This window comes from Python bivittatus, unplaced genomic scaffold (genome assembly GCF_059951505.1).
Source record: "Python bivittatus isolate LINGU-HERP-01145 unplaced genomic scaffold, Pbiv_v1 ctg000850_np1212, whole genome shotgun sequence".
NCBI classification, from domain to species: domain Eukaryota; kingdom Metazoa; phylum Chordata; class Lepidosauria; order Squamata; family Pythonidae; genus Python; species Python bivittatus.
This window is the reverse complement of record NW_028277112.1, coordinates 50839706-50863036: the sequence shown is the minus strand read 5'-3', so window position 1 is coordinate 50863036 and position 23331 is coordinate 50839706. Positions and strand designations below refer to the sequence as shown.

The 23331-nt window shown below is 42.9% G+C and overlaps 3 protein-coding genes across 3 annotated transcripts; all 3 read right to left on the bottom strand.

The window, feature by feature from the left end:
* Positions 1-12638: 12638 nt before the first annotated feature.
* LOC148213838 (interferon kappa-like) lies at positions 12639-13250 on the bottom strand. The gene has a single exon (XM_088130204.1). It carries the CDS (start codon positions 13248-13250, stop codon positions 12639-12641), a length of 612 nt encoding a protein of 203 aa, XP_087986330.1.
* Positions 13251-14033: 783 nt separating this feature from the next.
* LOC148213837 (interferon alpha-8-like) lies at positions 14034-18368 on the bottom strand. The gene is made up of 3 exons (XM_088130203.1): positions 17774-18368; positions 14637-14713; positions 14034-14372 (listed from the first exon to the last, which is right to left on the bottom strand). The coding sequence occupies exons 1-3, from the start codon at positions 18366-18368 to the stop codon at positions 14034-14036; spliced, it is 1011 nt and encodes a 336-aa protein (XP_087986329.1).
* A 771-nt stretch (positions 18369-19139) lies between these two features.
* Positions 19140-23175, bottom strand: LOC148213836 (interferon alpha-8-like). Its single transcript, XM_088130202.1, has 3 exons — positions 22581-23175; positions 19743-19819; positions 19140-19478 (listed from the first exon to the last, which is right to left on the bottom strand). Exons 1-3 carry the CDS (start codon positions 23173-23175, stop codon positions 19140-19142), a joined length of 1011 nt encoding a protein of 336 aa, XP_087986328.1.
* Between the last annotated feature and the right edge of the window lie 156 nt (positions 23176-23331).

Here is a 23331-nt window from a genome sequence, read left to right as displayed (position 1 = left end):
CAGACACCATTTTGGACTTGTCTCATTGATGAGCTAAAATTTCTTTTGCTTTCGTCTTATCCTGCTGTTCTGCTGGAGGAAGAGAACAACATCAGATATCTGGTATGTCTTGAAAGGGCGACCGCTTTTGATTAATCTGTGCAACAAGGGGTCTTTTGCAATAAAAAATAAGCTTTTTCTCCCTTTCTCCCGTTCTAGTCGTGCCAGTGGTATTTCATTTTGTCTCTCCCAAAGCCATTACTCCTTGGCCTGGTTTCAAGACAGTGACTGAAGGCATCTAGTACTGACTGGGCTCAACGCTGTCATTTGTGAATAGCTTCTAAAAGAGGCAAAAGGTGGATCGAGGGCTGGGCTGGGGAAGAACAGCTGCTTTTACAATTTAGGAATAGTTAAGGCAGCTCTAAACAATAATCGTAGTTACTTTCAGTTTTAAGGATGCTTGTCATTTTGATACCTTCCTGGAATATAAGCCTCTAAGGAAGAAGAGGGGAAATGCAGCACCTCCAGCCCAAGTTTGAGGAAGAGAAGCAGTTGGGAGATCACGCCGAACCACATTAACAAAGCTATGTTGCTTAGCATCAGCCGGGGCAAAAGGGGAGATTTTGAAGTTACAGTTTCTGTTGACAAGAAAGTAAAGGTAATGGTGTGGGCACGGTGCCAGGGGCAGCGTGGTAGCTAGTAATGGGGAAAAAAAGGAAGGAGCCTCCTACAACCCTATGTTTAAAATATTTATGGACTTTAAAAATAACTTGGGCAAAATGACAGCTGCAGAAAAGGATCCTTTCCTACTGCAGACAGTGCTGACCATGCATGAGCCAAGTTACTTTGAAGGTTAATTAGTTTCTTGGCTGGCTGCTCCACCAACACTGAGATGCCTCTGTGGTCAGATCCTAATGATTCAGAGTTATTACGATTATTATAATTATGCAATGATTCCAGATAAAGTGGGTGTCTTCAAGTGTCTCCTCTGGGCAGCTTTTCTTGATTTGGCTAGAAATGAAAAAAATTAAATGGTTTACCTTTGGTGAAACCAATTATATTGCGGTATTTTTCCATCCAAATCACACAGGTTTACTTGTGTTGCTGTCCGATGGTTCTCATCCTCATCCAGAATACAAAGGGTTGAATACTTACAGATGCATCACAGTTTGCCCATAGCTACGCCAAATGCTGCACCAGATACCACCAGGAGCTGGTTGTCACCTTTCAAGCCCTTCGTGATTCAGTCCCTGGATAGTTTTTGAACTACCTTCCCCCAATTTTTTTCTGCTTGTCCAATAAGGTCAGGTAGAAGTGGCTCCTTTGGGGTCCCTTCACTCTGAGAATGTCATTAGCAGCTTGGAGGAGGACCTTTTCCATTGCTGCCCTCCTTCAAAAGAGCATTTCCACAAGATCTGTATGGCACCAAACTTACTGGATTTTAGAAGGGCCATCAAAAGCTGGCTTCTTGCATTTTAAATTGCTTTAAATCACTTCCCTCTTGTAGTAGAGTTTAATTTGAGTTTGTACCTTGGCATAGAATTCTGAGATGGGTTATGGTATATTATTATTCTATGACTCTGAGTAGCATGCAAAATTAAAAACAGAGCAACAAGCATAAGCACAAACAAAAAGATGGTCTTACTGACGGAACAAACATATGCTAAGAACTTGTAACACCCCTCACACAGGGAGCCCACACTACATCCTAGCCCAAATCATGGGAGAAAAGCCAGGCCTTCCAGGCACATTTTAAAAAAAGCAGGGTTGGGATGATTTGAATCTTTAGGGGGGCAGGGAATGCTGTCCCAGAGGGCAGGTGCTGCAACAGAGAAGGTATGCCTCCGAAGTCCCATCAGATGACATTGCTTAATGAATGAGATCCAGAGTGCTGATCTTATAGGATAGGCAGAAACAATGAGAAAGAGAAAGACCTTCAAATAATGGGACCCTATGCTATATAGAGTTTTGTAGGTGACCAGTGCAGTGAAGGGTCTCTAGATCCAGGAAAAGATGCAATTGATGCAGAACACAGATCTCTGCTAAGTCCTTCCTGACCACGGCTTCTGTCTGCTTTTCTACTGATGTTTATGTCCATTTCAACTTTAATTGCAGAAGCAGGTTATGTAAGCCACTCAGTACTGATTGAAACAGCATATAAACCCAGTATAATGGATCAATCATTTTGTTTTGTATTTCACTTTTCTGCCTGGACCGCATTAATATTCAGAGTTTCTTCTTTGGCGACTGCCCACAATGGTGCAATGGTTTCCCCAGAGAGCAATTTCCACCACCCTACCTGGCTTCAATTTGTATCAGAGGCCAGCAGACTAGCAACATGATGTCCTCCCAACGTTTAGGACTAGAGCAGTGTTTCTCAAACTTGGCGACTTTAAGACATGTGGACTTCAACTCCCAGAATGCTGGCTGGGGAATTGGGAGTTGAAGTCCACATGTCTTAAAGTTGCCAAGTTTGAGAAATACTGGACTAGAGTTTCCACAATCCCTTGACGTTTACCATACTGTCTAGAACTGGTACAAGTTGACCCACAATGCATTTTCAAGGCGTCAGGTTGCCTACTTCTGTTCCATATATTTAAACACTGAGCTAAGAACTTCCTTTTCTGGCAGGCTTTTAATCTTAATATTTAAACACTGAGCTAAGAACTTCCTTTTCTGGCAGGCTTTTAATCTTAATTTTAATGCTTTATTTGAATTTATTTTACACAAATATTGGACTATTGCTTTAATTTTTACTGAATATTGCTTTAACTTTTGTCATTTTTGTGTTTGGGCAGTTATTGACCTGTCAATAAAGTGAGTAAGTGCAGAAATGGATTCTATGTCTTTCTTTTGAGAGGCTGACATACTGCTGAAAGCATTATGAAGAATACTGCATATTATATTGCCCATTTCATTTGTATGTGCACTATTCTCACAGAATGAATTTCCTTTACAGCAAGAATTGTGGGAAATCCTATCCTTTGTTCATTCAAGAATAAAAAAAGAAATGGGTCGTCCTTAAGTGCCTCGCTGCTTGAATAAAACAAAACGTGTTGCTTCTCAGCCTTTGCATCTCCCTACACTTGTTAAAACTATTCTTCACAGATTGTAGGAAAAGTGCCTCTCAAATGGTCCTGAGTGTGAGTTGTATATAGAGCGTAGATGCCCATTGGCTGTTTCTAAAAAGAAAAATGAATGTGAAAATTCAAAGGGGGGTTATGCAATGCAGAAGTGAGATGATGTCAGAAAATGAGAAGAACCAACAGAGAGCCATATAAATATTTGGATTCTTTTTGTAGAGGGTTGCTATTGCTACTCCCACTAAATTGATGTACTGCAACAACAACAACAAAAAAACAATAAATAAGGCTGTTTCATCCATTGCTTGATGGGAACTTTGCGAAATGTGGACACACTCATCCCATGTTCAGCTGCAGGAACAATGCTGCTTATCCCCTTGCATCTAGGGCTTATGAATGAAGTCAGATCAGCAACCCAGCCAGCCAGCCAGAACAGCAAAATAAAGTGACAGGGCACGTCTCTCAACCAGGTAACTATTTTTGCTAACGGTAGCTGTAAATTGCTCGAGTAAATGAATAAAATCACTTTAGAAAATAAGGACATGTTTGTTGTTGTTGTTTAGTCGTTAAGTCGTGTCCGACTCTTCGTGACCCCATGAACCATATTGCGCCAGGCCTTCCTGTCCTTCACTGCCTCCCTGAGTTTGCTCAGTTTCATGCTCATTGCTTCAGTGATGCTATCTAACCATCTCATCCTCTGCCGTCCTCTTCTCCTTTTGCCTTCAATCTTTCCCAGCATCAGGGTCTTCTCCAAAGAGATCTCTCTTCGCATTAGGTGACCAAAGTATCTGAGCTTGAGCTTCATTATCGATCCTTCCAATGAGCAATCAGGGTTGATTTCCTTTAAGATTGACTGGTTTGACCGCCTAGCAGTCCAGGGGACTCTCAAAACAAATGTACTACAGGATTGTTCTGTCTCTCAATTTTCCTCTATTAAAGCTTGCACTACAGACTTTGATGACTGTAATCCTGGTATTTTCTAGGATATTACATTTGTGTGTGCAAGTGTAAAAGATTGAATTCTGACAGGCAGGTTTATAAGAATGACTTGTATGCAGACCTAAGGGATAACATTAGATGAAACCTTTCAAAAGGAGAATGAAACTTAAAGAAGTTAAAAGCAAACATTTTTAAGAGGAAGATGTGACTTTCTAATCAATTAGATGAGTGAGTTATTAACAGAAGGGAATTGTTACACACCCATGTTGGTTCGGGTTTCTCAAGGAAGGTAAATAGAGTACAAGTCATTAGCAAAATCAACATGTGCAGTGAGGCAGGGGTGATGTTCAAGAAAGGAAGTTAGTTAAGAATATTTGTGTTGCCTAAAGTAACCCCAAGGCAATATATCTTCATCACCTCTACTAGATGAGATATTTAGTCAAATCGTAATACTACTTCCTAAACAATCACCTGCCATATAAGAGAAAAGACAGTGATCTTTCAGAAGATTGGGGGGGGGGGGAATCCCTGGTTTTCTGTCTGTCTGAGTTGGTTCGTACATGATAAGCTATGATTGTTTAAATAAACTATAATTGGAGGTTCACACTACACATTAAGCCCTAAATGTTTTAGTCCTATTATTGTGGCAGTTTCCATGGTGTTATTGTATGCTGCGTTAAATGCCAGGAGTCTGAGTAAATTACAGCAAACATACAGATGTTAAGACAAATAAATATATGAATCTACTGGATGTCTTCCTGGGTTTCTTTTCCATTCCCATGGAATAAGCAGGCTTATTAAAAAAACTAATCCTCGGGTGACACGGGTCTGGCTGTTGCTGCTGTTTTGTCTGGTCAGCGTGACCATTTGTTGGCCAAACGTGATCTGCGTCCACTGGGATCTTATCAAACATGGCTTATCTGTCAAACTGTACAAAACCTTTGCATGTTAACTAATACTGCTTTATGTGAGGTCACCCTAGATAGAGCATCTGCAGACTTCCTGATGTTGCTGTATTACCAGCTGCTCTTGGAATGGCCAGTGGTGAGAATGCTAGGATTTGTAGTTCGCAACATCAGAAAGGCCATCAGTGTTTCAGCCATCAGTCAAATATCATTATGTGAAGCCAATTTCCTCTCCTGTTAAGTACTAACATCCATAACCTTGGGAATGGTCTAAGTATTACAAAGTGGAATGGTGAAGTCATGAAGTTGATTCATGATGGATCCTAATCTGCAGAAGGGCTAAACTTGATTTTTGTCCTTCCTGTCTTTCGAGCCAGATGTGGAAAGAAGCATACAGTGATGCAGTGCTGAGCCTGGGTCTGACTGTACAAAATAATCCCCCATTAAGTGTTTTCGGCATTTGTTAATTTTCCTATTGTTTCGTCACACTTCCTCTTTTTCTTTTGTTCAGATCTCTTCTAATCCCCACAGCTGTGCATCTTTGCATACTAGCTTCGAAGCAGTGGGTGCCGGTTTCATTTTTACTCTGCAGCTCTCTTGTTAATCAGGGAAAATACCAGGAAGTGGCAAAATGAAAAAAGAAACTGCGAAAAGGGAGGAATGTACATTTTTTACACTCATGGAATCATACTTTGTAATTTCTAACCTAACACAGGAATCGTTCTTTAATGGACTTATTTGCTTGTAAGGACCCCAAGTAGGCTAAAATATAAAAAATGGTTTCCTCAGTTGTTAAAGTTTCATGGGATGCATGAAAATTAAGTTTCCCCCTGCTTTACAAAACTAAGCTCTTAGTTGGAGTACTTTTGCTGGAAGGCAGAGGGAAGTTATGCCCTAGCTCTGAATTCTGAATTATATTGTTCACCAAACTAAGAAAATGGTGCCCATTGAAAAAAACATGCTGTAGGTGAACTTTCTCCAACTCTGCCCCCTCCAGAAATGATAATTTCCAGCGTTCCAGCCAGATATTGAGTTGTTCCACCTCACCTAAGGTTGCTGAGTGGGGGATAACTCATAACCATATGCTTAGCTTGTATCTCGATAATCTTCCAAAACGTTTTACTAAAAGATGCTCAATAACGAACTGTAGATTTCTATATTAATTCACCAGGGAAAGATTTCCGTCTACTGACCAAACAAAGGCACTGCATCTTTTATGAAAGGTGTTTGAAATGAAGTAATTCCAAATACATTTCCACTCCAATGCTTCCATATTTGGAATACCACAAAGGATACTGAGGGCCTGATAGCAAAAAGAGTATCACAAAGCTGGAAGAGATGCAGAAAACAAATCAAGAAGTTAGATTCATTCACAGTAGAAAAGTTTAAACGTTGTACTGGATTACACAGGGCAAGGTCTTTTCTTTCCTTCTTTTTCTAATGAGAAGGATATGTGATGGAGAACAACTTCTTTACTCACAATGCTAAAGATACAGCTGGCTCATCAGGAGCATGCCCTGGCCTTCCAGTGACGAAAGGCTGAAGAAGAAATTGCTTGTACTCCTTCATCTACATCTGAGGAATGAAGTCCTGTGTTCCTTCCCCACCCCCTGCCAATTTTCAGAAATATGTGCCCCTAGAAGTCATTGTTCCCAAACAATAGAGGGACACCAGAGCAGGTGCTGATTTTATGTATTTATTTACTTAATAGGCTGCCCCAATCTACATGACTCTGGCTAGTTTACAGAATACAACAGTAAAAACAATTAAACACACTGAATATATAATCTAGAAGAGAGTCTGGAAAAAACAACAGTCAACAACCAAAAGCAGTCTATCAACCATCTAATCCAGGACCTGGGAACGGAGCCAGGTTTTAAGGGGTTGCTTAAAGAGGAGCAGGTACAAGTGGTCTGGATCTTGGGTGGGAAGCCACCATAACAGAGAAGGTGTATTTCCTGAGTCCCACCAGGTGACATTGTTTAATGATGGGACTCAGAGCTTGTCAACTCTGTCAGACCATATAGGATGAGCAGAAACTACATATATTCATCCAGTACATTTATTTCCCACTTCCAGAAACACAATGCAGTATACATAAGTCTTCCTTTAAGCCCCCATCTATTCTCACAACTTTGTGAGATAAGCTAGACTGTACAATGGGGTTTGGCTTTACACATCACACTAAGTTGGGATTTCTAAGCCATGGTTTCTGAAAAAGAAACCATGGCAGGGATGATGTCACATGCTAAGCAGTATGTGAGCCAGTCAGTGACAAGCCCAAAGTCTGTTTTCTGAAAGTCTTGTATTGCTGGCTAATTTAGAATTTTCAGGACAGATATCAAAGCGGGAGAACATTAAAAGAGGTGCCCAGACTGAGATATACATTGTCACATTTATTTAAATTGTCCCCATTAGTTCCTTATGGTACAAGAGGCTCTCCCTCCATCTGCCATGGTGAGCCTGAGGGTAGAGGGTGGTCTCTGGAACTCACAAAGGGGTTGGACAGGTTTTCTAGCCTGACCACCTCTCTTTTCCCCTCCAACCCCAGAGTTGCTCATTTTAAGCATCAGCAAAGGAAAATTATATACAGTATTAATGAGGGATTAAGTGTCTAGCTGGGGGCCTGCTACCACAAAAGAGGGAAATAATTATCTGATTGGGGTTAGAGCTGGAAGTTTATCTCGCAGCTAGCAAGAGTAAATACAAAGAGCTAGCTTCTCTAAGCAGCCTTTCTTCCAGGTGTTAAATGATAAATGCAGGTCAATCCCAGGACATCTTCCAATTAATTAATGTGATTGTGACTTACATACAAAAGCTTTGGAATCTGATTGTTTATCAGGAATTACGGTTGTGTTGAGCGTTTGTGGTGCTTAAGAGAATTATACTGAGAAATTGGAAAAGTGACACTACTCCAGATGTTAAGGAATGGCTTTCGGAAAGGTGTGATTTATCTGTTTTGGAAAATAATACAGTAATACAGGTAGTCTCCAAGCTGCTCGTGCCATTCCTTCTCCAAATCACATGCCCCATTCTCGCGATCCTTCGGGTCTTCCCCAGGCCTTGCAAGAATGGGTGCTCTATTTGGAGAAGGAATGGGGCACATGATTTGGAGAATGAGGTCTTCCGAAGCACTGTAAGAATGGGGCTCCTGCTATTCTCCCAATAGCGCTCCTGTTTTCCGAAGGTTTAGGATGAGGTTTCTGAAGGATGGCAAGAATGGGACACACAATTTAGAGAAGGAATGACATGAAGGGTGCAAAATTTGAAGAAGGAATGACATGAGTGGCTTGGAGAATGGTGCGAGTAGCCTCGAGAAGAAGGCCTTGTGCAACCAGCAGCTGCTTCACATGCAGTAGAGTCAGGCTGGGTGTGCCTCATTATCAGCAGGAGGAAATGGCAAAGGCGTGTGGAGGGCAGGGCAGTGGAGGCAACTGGGGCTTTGTGCAATAGTGCTGGGTGGCTGGCCACAGAGTGGGACTTCAGGCAGCATTTCTCAGTGGCAGTGGGGCACTGGGGCTAAAATAGAGGCCGGGGGCAGTGGTAGCAGCTGAAGGGCCAGGCCTCTACTTCAGCCCCAGACTTGGCATGGCCGCCCACGACTGCCATTGGTCAGGGTGACCAAAAGGTAATAGATGGTGGAGACATACATGGGTGGGGGGAGTTGCAGCACCCCTGCAGTCATAAACACTGTGGGCTAGGTGGGGCAGCTGCGGTGTTACCCCACACTGCAGTCCCCCTCCAACTTCGGTGCACCCTAAACCAGGCCTCGCAGGACCTCCCCTGCCCCCTTGCAGCACACTTATGCTCCTTACCTGGGACTCTCTCCATTTAATGAACTGCAATTCTTCATTAATGACAGCAACCAGGAGTGCCTGGATTGTCGTCACAAAGCAACGTGGTCATGTGACATCTCGCTTTATGACCACATTGCCTAGAGGTGGAAATTCTAGTCCCAATTCTGTTAGTAAATCAAGGACTACCTCTATCACTCTTCCTGTAGGAAAAGTAGTTTTGAATTTTGAATGATTAGGTAAGTACCTTAACTTGAAACCTTTTGCTTGAGTTGGTTCACCCACTCAAAACATTCTCTCATTTGGACCGGAGCAATCTTCCAGGCAAATAAGTTGCATTCCATATTTTTCAAGAAGTCACGGAGACTTTGGACGTACAATTTTATTTTCAGCCTGGAAAGCTACACTTTTTAATATTGGTCCATAATTGAAAACGTGACCCAGAAAAGGATCACACAGAAACAGTTAATCTCCTGCCAGCAACCGCATTGATACAAAAGGCTGCTGATAATGCTACGTGTCGTAAAGCTGGACGAGAACACGTAAACGCCTGAAAGGTAAAACCAAGCCGTGCCGTAAGATACCGTAAGCCAAATTAACCAGAAACCCTTTAAAGACAACCCCTTTTGATTTGTACTGCCAAAATATGCCGGATGACATAGCATGGATGGAATTTAACATCGTAAAGTTTGGAGGACTAACTACCAAAATTTGAACTTTTAATTCCAGTTAAAACTAGTATGTTATGAAAGGCTTTGTCAAAATGTATGGGACTTAGCGTCATACATTTTGGAGGAGTACCTACCACAATTTGAACTTTTATTTGCAATGAAAACTAGTACCTTATTTAGGCCTTCATCAACATTTATGGCACTTATAATCACAAACTTTGGAGGATTAAGTACCAAAAGCTGAACTCCTAATTGTAGTAAAAACGAATATGTTATGTACGGCTTCATGAAAATTTGAAGTTTTAATTGCAATGAAAACTAATATCTTATTTAACCCTTCTTCAACATTTGTGGCACTTAACATCAGGACTTTTGGAGGATGAACCACCGACAGCTGAACTTTTAATTGCAATGAAAACTAATAGGTTATGTCAACTTTATGGAATTTAACAGCAGAAATTTTGGAGGACTATCTATCCAAACTTCAACTTGGAATTGCGGTGAGAAGTCTCATCTTAATCCCCAGTCCAATCCAATATGGAAATCCCTTAAGGAGTCCTCACCCCAGGCCAATTCAGCATGGCTTTGCCCGAAGATAAGATCTATGTGTTGGTGGATTTCCTTAATAACTATTTTTGCAGTGTCCCCCTGGGATTCCTCATCCACGTTCATCCACGTTTCTTCACTGGCTTCAAGTGAGAAAGGTGGGGTGTCCCTGATAAATTGCAGGGGAATGGTTGACCCCATAAAACGGCTTAGAAGATTGAAGTTGCCCTGGTTGGCTTCTTGTAGCTTGCTCTAAAGTTGGTTACCATTCCGAGATCAGCTCTCGCCAAAAGGCATCCGTAGGCAAATATAAAGACACCAAGCCTTCACGATCATAGTGGAGATGAATGAGACAGTAACTGCTGATTAGCTTTTTGAAATGATCCTTTGGAATCTTTTTTAATCTTTTAAAATGTCTGGGTATTTATACTTTCAGGGATTAAGTTTTCCGTTTTTCAGTGTGGAATACATAAATTTTGGAGAACTAACTACCGAAAGGTGAATTTTAATTCCAATGAAAACTAGTATCTGACGTCAGCCTTCATCAACATTTCCAGTAGATAACGTCATATGTTTTGGAGGACTAACTACCGAGAGTTGAACATCTAATTGCAATAAACATTAGTATGCTATGTAAGGCTTTGTCGACCTCTATGGCATTCAACATCGTAAATTTTGGAGGACTAACTAGCAGAAGCTTAACTTTTAATGGCAGTGAGATTTAGGATGTTACGTAAGCCTTGTCAGCAGGTATGGAATTTAACATCGTAAAGTCTGGAGCACGAACTCCCAAAATTTGAACTTGTAGTTACAATGAAAACTAGTGTCTTACGTAAGGCTTTGTGAGTTTTATGCCACTGAACATCATAAATTTGGACTGTCTACCCAAACTTCAACTTGGAATTGCGGTGAGAACTCTTATGTTACGTAAGCCTTTCTCAATGTTTATGGCATCTCTCCCGTCATAAATTTTGGGCAACTAGCTACCGGATGTTTAACTTTTAATTGCAATATAAACCAGTGTTTTATATAAACCTTCATCAAAATGTATTTCATTTACATCAATTCTGGAGGACTAACTACCTACAATTTAAATTTTAATTACAATTACAATTAGTGTTTTGCCTAAGCCTTAATCAAATGTTTTCCCGTTATTTTGAAGGAACTGCTGCGATGGCGACTGCCCAGATAACAAAAAGTCTTGGTCCTGAACCTAACATTACCTGTGACACAATTTATTGGGGCGAGGCTCAACACAACAGTGAGGTCGCCCACATCTACCACCCTGGATAGCAGCTGGCATCATGTCAAAACCCATTACCCGTGATGCCAAGCACACGCCACGCCCCACGGGCCCACAGTGGTAATTCATATTGGGCCATAATTGAAAACGTGATCCAGCAAAGGATCACACAGAGACAGTTAATCTCCTGCCAGCAACCGCATTGATACAAAAGGCTCCCGATTATACTACGTGGCGTAAAGCACGACGAGAACACGTAAACGCCTGAAAGGTAAAACGAAGTTGTGCCGTAAGATACCATAAGCCAAATTAACCAGAAACCCTTTAAAGACAACCCCTTTTGATTTGTACTGCCAAAATATGCCGGGTGACCGGGGTGGCAAGGGACGTAGAGCGCAGGGTGGCAGGGCAGCTGGGGCTGCGGAGAGCAGGGCGGTGGGGGCAGTGGAGTGGAGGGTGGGTGGAGGGCATGTTGGCCAAAAGGGCAGCGATTTGGGGGAGCCAAGTGGTGGGGGGAAGCTGGAGTGAAGCCTGCAGCCCAAAATGCAGGTGGGCTGCCCATCACCCACATTTCGATCCCTGATCTTGGGTGCCCCGCAGTGGCCGTCACTCCAAGGACCGGGCATAAGTCCCATTTGTTCACCGCTGGATTTACTTTGGAATGTCGCTGAGTGAATGGTCATTAAGCCAGGTCTATCTATCACGTTCAATCGTTGAAGCAGAAAACATACCATAGATCGATCGTGTTTAATAAATAGATCATTTTTTGAAAAACTTTACAAAGCTATCCAATATATAACGTTAAACATATAAATATAAATATTAATTTATAAGCACTTAACAATCGTATTCACCACAGCACTGATAGTAATCATAAAAAATAATGATAGCAGCCGTTTGCCTTGCTTTTCCTTCAATGCTAGCTCAGTGAGCATCAAAAGTCTCCATGTTCCCATGGAACGGGCAGGTGCTCACCAAATGGAATGACCATTTTGAATAAATAAAATGTCCACAATAAATTAAATTAGTTGCTGTGAGGAAGTTTGTAGTCCTTTTGGGTAAGGAACGAATGCAGGAAGTAATGGAGTTGAAACAGAAAAGCCGACGTCTCCACTGCAGAGAACTTCTCAGTGAAAGCTGAACGATTTCACTTTGCTCCTTCTGTTGCGTCACTGAGGGAAAATCAGCCTAGGAGGAAAAGGAGAAGTGGTTACAGCTTTCTACTAATTCTGACCACTTTTCAGATACGAAGCACCTGAGGAGAGATTGCCAGCGTTCTTATTTCAGACCAAACCGAACTACAGTATATATTACTACATTGTAAGCGGACTAATTTAAGTGACAGAATGATTGATGTCTTACATTTATGGCTTTGAGGTTTGCGTACATGTCACTAATCAGAATTATGATAGCATTTAAACATTTTATTAAATGCCGTATATGCCCCCCCAACCCCTTTTCGCTCTAAACAATTGTTTTCAGAAACAGGCAATACCTTTCAAGGGGATCCTTCGGATGAAGCGATTAATCAGCTCAAAACAGTCCTTCACCTGGATCTGGACAATCTCCCAGGCACACAAGCTGTACTGCTTATTTTTCAAGAAGTCGCTGAGCCTTTGGAAGTATCGTTTGACTCTCAGCCTGGTGAGCTGCAGTTTCTGATCCCTTGGAGAGGTGGCGACTCCGTCCATCTCTGCGTTCCCACAAGTTTCCAGCAGCTGAATCTGCTGATCCAGTCCAACCTGGAAATCTCTCAAGGAGTCCTCACCCCAGGCCAGTTCAGCACGGCTTTGCTGGAAGACGAGGTCTATCTGTTGGAGGATTTCCTTAATCGCTGTTTTTGCATTGTCCACCTGGGATTCTTCATCCATGTTCATCAAAGTTTCTTCACTGGCTTCAAGGGAGAAATCGGTGATGTCCCTGATACATTGCAGGGGAATGGTGGATCCCATGTGACGGCTTAGTAGATTGAAGTTGCCCTGGTTGGCTTCTTGCAACTTGCTCGGAAGTCGGTGACAGTTCTGAGATGAGATTTTGCCAAAGAAGAGCACCCCCAGGCAAACAGAGAGACACCAAGCCTTCTGGATCATGGTGGAGATGAAGGAGGCAGCAAGTGGTGATCAGCTCTTTGCAAAGATCCTCTGGAATCTGTTGCATCTTTCAAGACGTCTTGGTATTTATACCTTGAAGAATTGAACCTTTCTTTTTTCAGTATGGTCTAGAGGCCTCTGATTTTCACTTTTTGCTTCCACAGACAGTGTATGTTTTAAAAGACCATACAGATGGAAAGTGCTATTCAGAGAGCTGGCCAGTTTTGGAAAACTGAAAGTAAGTTTTCTATGTATTTCTTGAGGAATTGCCGTTATGGAGAAGGTGGTCTTGAGTCTGAAAATGAAAAACGGTTGAGATTCCACCCCATCTTGCAGTTTCTGCTGACATATGTATTTGGACTGGGTATTTCCCCTGCCCTTCATCTTACAGGGAGTCCTTGGATTACAACCACTCGTTCGGCGACCCATGGCCCCCTACATCCCACCTGCAGCCCCAGCCTACCCACCCGTGACCCCTTGTCAACCTGCCCACACACCCTAGGCCCACCATTGCCCCCGCCAACCCATCTGCATTCCACAGCACTCTCCAGCAGGCCCCTCCAACCCGCCAGTGGCCGAACCTGACTTAGACCATTCGTTCAGTCACCGGTCGATATTATGATGGTGCTGAAAAATGGGCTTACGACCGTAACCGAACTTAAAGCCATTGCAGTGCCTCTGAGGTCACTTGATCAAAATTGAGGCACTGGGCAGACCGCCCACACTTACGACCACAGAGGTGCTGCAAGTCCCCCCACCGGCCTCTCTCCCCCCTCCCCCACTCTACGCCTTTTTGGCTGCCTTGCAGAGAACGGGCGCACTATTTAGAGAAGGAAGGGCAGAGAATGAGGTCTTCCGACGCCCCGCGAGAACGGGGCTCCTGCCGTTCTCCCAATACGTTCCCATTGTTGCGAGGCCTGGGGAAGACCGGAAGGTTTCCGAGAGATCCCAAGAAGGAGGCATGCGATTTGGAGAAGAAATGGCACAAGGAGCTGAATGAGATGAATGAGACAGTAACTGCCGATGAGCTTTTTGGAGCCATCCTTTGGAATCTCTTCCATCCTTTAAAATGTCTTGGTATTTATACTTTCGGGGGTTAACTTTTCGTTTCTTCAGCGCGATCTACATACATTTTGGAGGACTAACTACCAAAAGCTGAACTTTTAACTGCAGTGAAATTTAGTATGTTAGGTAAGCCTTCGTCAGCATGGATGGAATTTAACATCGTAAAGTTTGGAGGACTAACTACCAAAATTTGAACTTTTAATTCCAGTGAAAACTAGTATGTTATGAAAGGCTTTGTCAAAACGTATGGGACTTAGCGTCATACATTTTGGAGGAGTACCTACCACAATTTGAACTTTTATTTGCAATGAAAACTAGTACCTTATTTAGGCCTTCATCAACATTTATGGCACTTATAATCACAAACTTTGGAGGATTAACTACCAAAAGCTGAACTCCTAATTGTAGTAAAAACGAATATGTTATGTACGGCTTCATGAAAATTTGAAGTTTTAATTGCAATGAAAACTAATATCTTATTTAACCCTTCTTCAACATTTGTGGCACTTAACATCAGGACTTTTGGAGGATGAACCACCGACAGCTGAACTTTTAATTGCAATGAAAACTAATAGGTTATGTCAACTTTATGGAATTTAACAGCAGAAATTTTGGAGGACTATCTATCCAAACTTCAACTTGGAATTGCGATGAGAACTCTCATCTTAATCCCCAGTCCAATCCAATATGGAAATCCCTTAAGGAGTCCTCACCCCAGGCCAATTCAGCATGGCTTTGCCCGAAGATAAGATCTATGTGTTGGTGGATTTCCTTAATAACTATTTTTGCAGTGTCCCCCTGGGATTCCTCATCCACGTTCATCCACGTTTCTTCACTGGCTTCAAGTGAGAAAGGTGGGGTGTCCCTGATAAATTGCAGGGGAATGGTTGACCCCATAAAACGGCTTAGAAGATTGAAGTTGCCCTGGTTGGCTTCTTGTAGCTTGCTCTAAAGTTGGTTACCATTCCGAGATCAGCTCTCGCCAAAAGGCATCCGTAGGCAAATATAAAGACACCAAGCCTTCACGATCATAGTGGAGATGAATGAGACAGTAACTGCTGATTAGCTTTTTGAAATGATCCTTTGGAATCTTTTTTAATCTTTTAAAATGTCTGGGTATTTATACTTTCAGGGATTAAGTTTTCCGTTTTTCAGTGTGGAATACATAAATTTTGGAGAACTAACTACCGAAAGGTGAATTTTAATTCCAATGAAAACTAGTATCTGACGTCAGCCTTCATCAACATTTCCAGTAGATAACGTCATATGTTTTGGAGGACTAACTACCGAGAGTTGAACATCTAATTGCAATAAACATTAGTATGCTATGTAAGGCTTTGTCGACCTCTATGGCATTCAACATCGTAAATTTTGGAGGACTAACTAGCAGAAGCTTAACTTTTAATGGCAGTGAGATTTAGGATGTTACGTAAGCCTTGTCAGCAGGTATGGAATTTAACATCGTAAAGTCTGGAGCACGAACTCCCAAAATTTGAACTTGTAGTTACAATGAAAACTAGTGTCTTACGTAAGGCTTTGTGAGTTTTATGCCACTGAACATCATAAATTTGGACTGTCTACCCAAACTTCAACTTGGAATTGCGGTGAGAACTCTTATGTTACGTAAGCCTTTCTCAATGTTTATGGCATCTCTCCCGTCATAAATTTTGGGCAACTAGCTACCGGATGTTTAACTTTTAATTGCAATATAAACCAGTGTTTTATATAAACCTTCATCAAAATGTATTTCATTTACATCAATTCTGGAGGACTAACTACCTACAATTTAAATTTTAATTACAATTACAATTAGTGTTTTGCCTAAGCCTTAATCAAATGTTTTCCCGTTATTTTGAAGGAACTGCTGCGATGGCGACTGCCCAGATAACAAAAAGTCTTGGTCCTGAACCTAACATTACCTGTGACACAATTTATTGGGGCGAGGCTCAACACAACAGTGAGGTCGCCCACATCTACCACCCTGGATAGCAGCTGGCATCATGTCAAAACCCATTACCCGTGATGCCAAGCACACGCCACGCCCCACGGGCCCACAGTGGTAATTCATATTGGGCCATAATTGAAAACGTGATCCAGCAAAGGATCACACAGAGACAGTTAATCTCCTGCCAGCAACCGCATTGATACAAAAGGCTCCCGATTATACTACGTGGCGTAAAGCACGACGAGAACACGTAAACGCCTGAAAGGTAAAACGAAGTTGTGCCGTAAGATACCATAAGCCAAATTAACCAGAAACCCTTTAAAGACAACCCCTTTTGATTTGTACTGCCAAAATATGCCGGGTGACCGGGGTGGCAAGGGAGGCAGAGCGCAGGGTGGCAGGGCAGCGGGGGCTGCGGAGAGCAGGGCGGTGGGGGCAGTGGAGTGGAGGGTGGGTGGAGGGCATGTTGGCCAAAAGGGCAGCGATTTGGGGGAGCCAAGTTTTGTGGGGAAGCTGGAGTGAAGCCTGCAGCCCAAAATGCAGGTGGGCTGCCCATCACCCACATTTCGATCCCTGATCTTGGGTGCCCCGCAGTGGCCGTCACTCCAAGGACCGGGCATAAGTCCCATTTGTTCACCGCTGGATTTACTTTGGAATGTCGCTGAGTGAATGGTCATTAAGCCAGGTCTATCTATAACGTTCAATCGTTGAAGCAGAAAACATACCATAGATCGATCGTGTTTAATAAATAGATCATTTTTTGAAAAACTTTACAAAGCTATCCAATATATAACGTTAAACATATAAATATAAATATTAATTTATAAGCACTTAACAATCGTATTCACCACAGCACTGATAGTAATCATAAAAAATAATGATAGCAGCCGTTTGCCTTGCTTTTCCTTCAATGCTAGCTCAGTGAGCATCAAAAGTCTCCATGTTCCCATGGAACGGGCAGGTGCTCACCAAATGGAATGACCATTTTGAATAAATAAAATGTCCACAATAAATTAAATTAGTTCCTGTGAGGAAGTTTGTAGTCCTTTTGGGTAAGGAACGAATGCAGGAAGTAATGGAGTTGAAACAGAAAAGCCGACGTCTCCACTGCAGAGAACTTCTCAGTGAAAGCTGAACGATTTCACTTTGCTCCTTCTGTTGCGTCACTGAGGGAAAATCAGCCTAGGAGGAAAAGGAGAAGTGGTTACAGCTTTCTACTAATTCTGACCACTTTTCAGATACGAAGCACCTGAGGAGAGATTGCCAGCGTTCTTATTTCAGACCAAACCGAACTACAGTATATATTACTACATTGTAAGCGGACTAATTTAAGTGACAGAATGATTGATGTCTTACATTTATGGCTTTGAGGTTTGCGTACATGTCACTAATCAGAATTATGATAGCATTTAAACATTTTATTAAATGCCGTATATGCCGGAGAGACATAGTATGAAGCTCCCCCCCCAACCCCTTTTCGCTCTAAACAATTGTTTTCAGAAACAGGCAATACCTTTCAAGGGGATCCTTCGGATGAAGCGATTAATCAGCTCAAAACAGTCCTTCACCTGGATCTGGACAATCTCCCAGGCACACAAGCTGTACTGCTTATTTTTCAAGAAGTCGCTGAGCCTTTGGAAGTATCGTTTGACTCTCAGCCTGGTGAGCTGCAGTTTCTGATCCCTTGGAGAGGTGGCGACTCCGTCCATCTCTGCGTTCCCACAAGTTTCCAGCAGCTGAATCTGCTGATCCAGTCCAACCTGGAAATCTCTCAAGGAGTCCTCACCCCAGGCCAGTTCAGCACGGCTTTGCTGGAAGACGAGGTCTATCTGTTGGAGGATTTCCTTAATCGCTGTTTTTGCATTGTCCACCTGGGATTCTTCATCCATGTTCATCAAAGTTTCTTCACTGGCTTCAAGGGAGAAATCGGTGATGTCCCTGATACATTGCAGGGGAATGGTGGATCCCATGTGACGGCTTAGTAGATTGAAGTTGCCCTGGTTGGCTTCTTGCAGCTTGCTCGGAAGTCGGTGACAGTTCTGAGATGAGATTTTGCCAAAGAAGAGCACCCCCAGGCAAACAGAGAGACACCAAGCCTTCTGGATCATGGTGGAGATGAAGGAGGCAGCAAGTGGTGATCAGCTCTTTGCAAAGATCCTCTGGAATCTGTTGCATCTTTCAAGACGTCTTGGTATTTATACCTTGAAGAATTGAACCTTTCTTTTTTCAGTATGGTCTAGAGGCCTCTGATTTTCACTTTTTGCTTCCACAGACAGTGTATGTTTTAAAAGACCATACAGATGGAAAGTGCTATTCAGAGAGCTGGCCAGTTTTGGAAAACTGAAAGTAAGTTTTCTATGTATTTCTTGAGGAATTGCCGTTATGGAGAAGGTGGTCTTGAGTCTGAAAATGAAAAACGGTTGAGATTCCACCCCATCTTGCAGTTTCTGCTGACATATGTATTTGGACTGGGTATTTCCCCTGCCCTTCATCTTACAGGGAGTCCTTGGATTACAACCACCCATGGCGCCCTACATCCCACCTGCAGCCCCAGCCTACCCACCCGTGACCCCTTGTCAACCTGCCCACACACCCTAGGCCCACCATTGCCCCCGCCAACCCATCTGCATTCCACAGCACTCTCCAGCAGGCCCCTCCAACCCGCCAGTGGCCGAACCTGACTTAGACCATTCGTTCAGTCACCGGTCGATATTATGATGGTGCTGAAAAATGGGCTTACGACCGTAACCGAAGTTAAAGCCATTGCAGTGCCTCTGAGGTCACTTGATCAAAATTGAGGCACTGGGCAGCCCGCCCACACTTACGACCACAGAGGTGCTGCAAGTCCCCCCACCGGCCTCTCTCCCCCCTCCCCCACTCTACGCCTTTTTGGCTGCCTTGCAGAGAACGGGCGCACTATTTAGAGAAGGAAGGGCAGAGAATGAGGTCTTCCGACGCCCCGCGAGAACGGGGCTCCTGCCGTTCTCCCAATACGTTCCCATTGTTGCGAGGCCTGGGGAAGACCGGAAGGTTTCCGAGAGATCCCAAGAAGGAGGCATGCGATTTGGAGAAGAAATGGCACAAGCAGCTGAATGAGATGAATGAGACAGTAACTGCCGATTAGCTTTTTGGAGCGATCCTTTGGAATCTCTTCCATCCTTTAAAATGTCTTGGTATTTATACTTTCGGGGGTTAACTTTTCGTTTCTTCAGCGCGATCTACATACATTTTGGAGGACTAACTACCAAAAGCTGAACTTTTAACTGCAGTGAAATTTAGTATGTTAGGTAAGCCTTCGTCAGCATGGATGGAATTTAACATCGTAAAGTTTGGAGGACTAACTACCAAAATTTGAACTTTTAATTCCAGTGAAAACTAGTATGTTATGAAAGGCTTTGTCAAAACGTATGGGACTTAGCGTCATACATTTTGGAGGAGTACCTACCACAATTTGAACTTTTATTTGCAATGAAAACTAGTACCTTATTTAGGCCTTCATCAACATTTATGGCACTTATCATCACAAACTTTGGAGGATTAACTACCAAAAGCTGAACTCCTAATTGTAGTAAAAACGAATATGTTATGTACGGCTTCATGAAAATTTGAAGTTTTAATTGCAATGAAAACTAATATCTTATTTAACCCTTCTTCAACATTTGTGGCACTTAACATCAGGACTTTTGGAGGATGAACCACCGACAGCTGAACTTTTAATTGCAATGAAAACTAATAGGTTATGTCAACTTTATGGAATTTAACAGCAGAAATTTTGGAGGACTATCTATCCAAACTTCAACTTGGAATTGCGATGAGAACTCTCATCTTAATCCCCAGTCCAATCCAATATGGAAATCCCTTAAGGAGTCCTCACCCCAGGCCAATTCAGCATGGCTTTGCCCGAAGATAAGATCTATGTGTTGGTGGATTTCCTTAATAACTATTTTTGCAGTGTCCCCCTGGGATTCCTCATCCACGTTCATCCACGTTTCTTCACTGGCTTCAAGTGAGAAAGGTGGGGTGTCCCTGATAAATTGCAGGGGAATGGTTGACCCCATAAAACGGCTTAGAAGATTGAAGTTGCCCTGGTTGGCTTCTTGTAGCTTGCTCTAAAGTTGGTTACCATTCCGAGATCAGCTCTCGCCAAAAGGCATCCGTAGGCAAATATAAAGACACCAAGCCTTCACGATCATAGTGGAGATGAATGAGACAGTAACTGCTGATTAGCTTTTTGAAATGATCCTTTGGAATCTTTTTTAATCTTTTAAAATGTCTGGGTATTTATACTTTCAGGGATTAAGTTTTCCGTTTTTCAGTGTGGAATACATAAATTTTGGAGAACTAACTACCGAAAGGTGAATTTTAATTCCAATGAAAACTAGTGTCTTACGTAAGGCTTTGTGAGTTTTATGCCACTGAACATCATAAATTTGGACTGTCTACCCAAACTTCAACTTGGAATTGCGGTGAGAACTCTTATGTTACGTAAGCCTTTCTCAATGTTTATGGCATCTCTCCCGTCATAAATTTTGGGCAACTAGCTACCGGATGTTTAACTTTTAATTGCAATATAAACCAGTGTTTTATATAAACCTTCATCAAAATGTATTTCATTTACATCAATTCTGGAGGACTAACTACCTACAATTTAAATTTTAATTACAATTACAATTAGTGTTTTGCCTAAGCCTTAATCAAATGTTTTCCCGTTATTTTGAAGGAACTGCTGCGATGGCGACTGCCCAGATAACAAAAAGTCTTGGTCCTGAACCTAACATTACCTGTGACACAATTTATTGGGGCGAGGCTCAACACAACAGTGAGGTCGCCCACATCTACCACCCTGGATAGCAGCTGGCATCATGTCAAAACCCATTACCCGTGATGCCAAGCACACGCCACGCCCCACGGGCCCACAGTGGTAATTCATATTGGGCCATAATTGAAAACGTGATCCAGCAAAGGATCACACAGAGACAGTTAATCTCCTGCCAGCAACCGCATTGATACAAAAGGCTCCCGATTATACTACGTGGCGTAAAGCACGACGAGAACACGTAAACGCCTGAAAGGTAAAACGAAGTTGTGCCGTAAGATACCATAAGCCAAATTAACCAGAAACCCTTTAAAGACAACCCCTTTTGATTTGTACTGCCAAAATATGCCGGGTGACCGGGGTGGCAAGGGACGTAGAGCGCAGGGTGGCAGGGCAGCGGGGGCTGCGGAGAGCAGGGCGGTGGGGGCAGTGGAGTGGAGGGTGGGTGGAGGGCATGTTGGCCAAAAGGGCAGCGATTTGGGGGAGCCAAGTGGTGGGGGGAAGCTGGAGTGAAGCCTGCAGCCCAAAATGCAGGTGGGCTGCCCATCACCCACATTTCGATCCCTGATCTTGGGTGCCCCGCAGTGGCCGTCACTCCAAGGACCGGGCATAAGTCCCATTTGTTCACCGCTGGATTTACTTTGGAATGTCGCTGAGTGAATGGTCATTAAGCCAGGTCTATCTATAACGTTCAATCGTTGAAGCAGAAAACATACCATAGATCGATCGTGTTTAATAAATAGATCATTTTTTGAAAAACTTTACAAAGCTATCCAATATATAACGTTAAACATATAAATATAAATATTAATTTATAAGCACTTAACAATCGTATTCACCACAGCACTGATAGTAATCATAAAAAATAATGATAGCAGCCGTTTGCCTTGCTTTTCCTTCAATGCTAGCTCAGTGAGCATCAAAAGTCTCCATGTTCCCATGGAACGGGCAGGTGCTCACCAAATGGAATGACCATTTTGAATAAATAAAATGTCCACAATAAATTAAATTAGTTCCTGTGAGGAAGTTTGTAGTCCTTTTGGGTAAGGAACGAATGCAGGAAGTAATGGAGTTGAAACAGAAAAGCCGACGTCTCCACTGCAGAGAACTTCTCAGTGAAAGCTGAACGATTTCACTTTGCTCCTTCTGTTGCGTCACTGAGGGAAAATCAGCCTAGGAGGAAAAGGAGAAGTGGTTACAGCTTTCTACTAATTCTGACCACTTTTCAGATACGAAGCACCTGAGGAGAGATTGCCAGCGTTCTTATTTCAGACCAAACCGAACTACAGTATATATTACTACATTGTAAGCGGACTAATTTAAGTGACAGAATGATTGATGTCTTACATTTATGGCTTTGAGGTTTGCGTACATGTCACTAATCAGAATTATGATAGCATTTAAACATTTTATTAAATGCCGTATATGCCGGAGAGACATAGTATGAAGCTCCCCCCCCAACCCCTTTTCGCTCTAAACAATTGTTTTCAGAAACAGGCAATACCTTTCAAGGGGATCCTTCGGATGAAGCGATTAATCAGCTCAAAACAGTCCTTCACCTGGATCTGGACAATCTCCCAGGCACACAAGCTGTACTGCTTATTTTTCAAGAAGTCGCTGAGCCTTTGGAAGTATCGTTTGACTCTCAGCCTGGTGAGCTGCAGTTTCTGATCCCTTGGAGAGGTGGCGACTCCGTCCATCTCTGCGTTCCCACAAGTTTCCAGCAGCTGAATCTGCTGATCCAGTCCAACCTGGAAATCTCTCAAGGAGTCCTCACCCCAGGCCAGTTCAGCACGGCTTTGCTGGAAGACGAGGTCTATCTGTTGGAGGATTTCCTTAATCGCTGTTTTTGCATTGTCCACCTGGGATTCTTCATCCATGTTCATCAAAGTTTCTTCACTGGCTTCAAGGGAGAAATCGGTGATGTCCCTGATACATTGCAGGGGAATGGTGGATCCCATGTGACGGCTTAGTAGATTGAAGTTGCCCTGGTTGGCTTCTTGCAGCTTGCTCGGAAGTCGGTGACAGTTCTGAGATGAGATTTTGCCAAAGAAGAGCACCCCCAGGCAAACAGAGAGACACCAAGCCTTCTGGATCATGGTGGAGATGAAGGAGGCAGCAAGTGGTGATCAGCTCTTTGCAAAGATCCTCTGGAATCTGTTGCATCTTTCAAGACGTCTTGGTATTTATACCTTGAAGAATTGAACCTTTCTTTTTTCAGTATGGTCTAGAGGCCTCTGATTTTCACTTTTTGC

Bases quoted from the DNA above. Each gene is read 5' to 3' on its own strand.
- LOC148213838 (XM_088130204.1), bottom strand. From the start codon at position 13,250: ATGATCCAGAAGGCTTGGTGTCTCTCTGTTTGCCTGGGGGTGCTCTTC.
- LOC148213837 (XM_088130203.1), bottom strand. From the start codon at position 18,368: ATGATCCAGAAGGCTTGGTGTCTCTCTGTTTGCCTGGGGGTGCTCTTC. The intron at 14,714-17,773 runs GTATTGCCTGTT...TACTACAATTAG, and splicing joins CCGAAGGATCCCCTTGAAAG to GAGTTCAGCTTTTGGTAGTT. The intron at 14,373-14,636 runs GTACTAGTTTTC...AAATGTATGTAG, and splicing joins TTGATGAAGGCCTAAATAAG to ATCGCGCTGAAGAAACGAAA.
- LOC148213836 (XM_088130202.1), bottom strand. From the start codon at position 23,175: ATGATCCAGAAGGCTTGGTGTCTCTCTGTTTGCCTGGGGGTGCTCTTC. The intron at 19,820-22,580 runs GTATTGCCTGTT...TACTACAATTAG, and splicing joins CCGAAGGATCCCCTTGAAAG to GAGTTCAGCTTTTGGTAGTT. The intron at 19,479-19,742 runs GTACTAGTTTTC...AAATGTATGTAG, and splicing joins TTGATGAAGGCCTAAATAAG to ATCGCGCTGAAGAAACGAAA.